At 36.6% G+C, this 2,440-nt stretch overlaps 1 protein-coding gene across 1 annotated transcript; it reads right to left on the bottom strand.

Moving 5' to 3' along the window:
- LOC109230365 lies at positions 313-1,118 on the bottom strand. The gene is made up of 3 exons (XM_019395870.1): positions 911-1,118; positions 491-585; positions 313-408 (listed from the first exon to the last, which is right to left on the bottom strand). Exons 1-3 carry the CDS (start codon positions 1,116-1,118, stop codon positions 313-315), a joined length of 399 nt encoding a protein of 132 aa, XP_019251415.1.

The raw sequence follows: 2,440 nt of genomic DNA, 5'->3' as shown, positions 1-2,440 counted from the left end.
TAATGAGCATTAAATGCGAGAAACGTTAGAGAATATGTATTTAATGTATATGATTACATAACGTAACATTTAATAGTCATTAACTGCCCATAATTGTCTTATTATGACAAAGGTAAAGTCTGTATTTCCCAAATGGCTATAAAAGGGAAAGTCACAAACAATTGTAAGTACGAAAAAAAACACTATTGAAATATACCCTGATTTACTAGCTTTCATATCTTATTCTCAAATTTCTTTCTTTATACTCTTTTCCGATTATCAGTAACCCGTGTTCTTCTAAATTCAAGCTTTGACTTAAAATCTAATTTTTGGTTAAACAATAATAGCATACATAAACGCGATTAAGTTACCTGCTAAATGGTTGGCAGAGACAGCATTTTGATTGTGCCTTGAATCAATCCTCCATTCCTTTAGAAAACGTATGAATGCAAAGCATTAACATGCCAAAAATAGATGAAAATTGTAGAGTACGAGGTGAAAAGTTTGGGACCAGACATTTCTTGACTAAGAATTGGTTCATATTGCCAAAATAATCGAGAATCAGTGAGCTGTAGCTTGAGCTAGCAAGCTCATCAACGGCGAAAGCTTCGAGAGAATGTTCAGAAGAGTTGAGAGAGAGAATGATAACCGCCAATCTATTATGTTATCAATCCACTGTATATATACAAGTAGCTAACTAACTAACCAACTAAGCATAATTAGACAGCTAGCTAATGACAGCTAAGCTAATGACAATTAAGCACAACCAACTTAACTAACTAAGCCACATGTGTATATATTATAAGATTCCCCCTCAAGCTGCAGAGTGCAGAATGTTGAGCACACCAAGCTTGCCTAGAAGATGCAAATGTTGAGCCTGGCTCAACCCCTTAGTGAGTAGTCCGCAAGCTGATCCTTGGTGTTCACATACACAGTCTTGACCAGCCAGTCTTGACCTTGTCACGAATGAAATGGCAATCAATCTCAATGTATTTGGTACGTTCATTGGAAGATGGGAGTGGAGCGAGCTGAATGGCTGATTTACTATCACTCAACACAGGAATATGAGCGTGAATGGTGACACCTAAGTCCTTAAAAAGGCCAAGCAACCAAGTGACTTCCGTAACTGCTGAAGCCATACTTCAATACTCTACTTCAACAGAGCTCCTAGAAATAGTTTGTTATTTTTTGGACTTCCAGGAGATGAGTGAATCACCAAATTTGACAACATATTCATTAATAGACCTACGAGTGTTTGGGCAGGCAGCACAATCAGAGTCACACCAATAATTGAGCTCATTTGTAGAACCAGGTTTCAGCCAAACACCTTGGCCTGGTGAATGCTTAAGTTATCTGACCATTCGAAGAGCAGATTCTCAAAGAGACCTCTTGGGTTGCTGCATGAATTGGCTAAGTGTCTGGATGGCATAGCAAATGTTAGGTCTAGTGATTGTAACATACATGAGCTTCCCTATAAGTCTCTAATAAGGCCCACCATCAGGTAGTAATGAATCTCCTCTAGCACCTGTTGCTTTGTCATGTTCTACAGTGGTGAGTTTAAGTTGGACTCTATAGGAGTAATGGCAGGCTTGGCTCCATTAAGTCCCAATTCAGAAATCAGCTCAAGCACATACTTCATTTGGTTTAGGATAACATGACGAGTGTCTAGCGTGTATACAATTTAAACTCGTACTCTGTCAAATAATAGTATAGAAAGATATCGAACCCACAGAGATTGGTATATCTATTCTACAGACGTTTCTTGTTTTAATTACTATTTGAGAAAATCAGAAAGAGTTGAGTTGTGAATTAACTAACTAAAAATGCATGAATAGAGTAATAGAAAATATTTTATTTTTCACAAATATAATAAAAAGGTGTTGGGATCATAACTTCACTATAATATTTCTGTTATATAATAGATAAAATTATCCTTCAATTTCTATTTCTCACAAATGTATAAATGCCTCTCACGATTATATTTATATATTATTACTTAAGTTGAACAATTAATTGCAGTACTCCTCTCGGTTATACAAATTAATCGTCAAAATAGTAATATTAAAGAGCCAGAAATATATGCTTAAACTGAAACACGCTCTTTTTAGTAAGTCCATTTCGGTTACCTTGTTACAACTGATTATTACATTATTCGCCTCTCTCGATTACAAACAAGTGTAGAATCAATTTTAACATATAAGAGCTAGATGTCACTATCACACCTCCTTTTTCTGCTACTACACCCCGCGAAGGGTATAATAAAGGAGTTTTTCCAATTAAAGGACAATCGAAACGTGATTCGTTTATGAAGAAGTTCAGAGTCGCCACTTGGGAGATTTATGGTGTCCCAAGTCACCTGTTTGAATCCCGAATCGAGGAAAAGGTTTGACTCTGTTTAACAGTCGCGAACCAGAAATCCGGGTAAGGAATTCTGTTAACTCGGGAGAAGGGGTTAGGCACT

Source organism: Nicotiana attenuata, chromosome 7 (assembly GCF_001879085.1).
Source record: "Nicotiana attenuata strain UT chromosome 7, NIATTr2, whole genome shotgun sequence".
NCBI classification, from domain to species: domain Eukaryota; kingdom Viridiplantae; phylum Streptophyta; class Magnoliopsida; order Solanales; family Solanaceae; genus Nicotiana; species Nicotiana attenuata.
The sequence above is the reverse complement of the archived record's forward strand: the minus strand, read 5'-3'. Positions and strand labels throughout refer to the sequence as shown.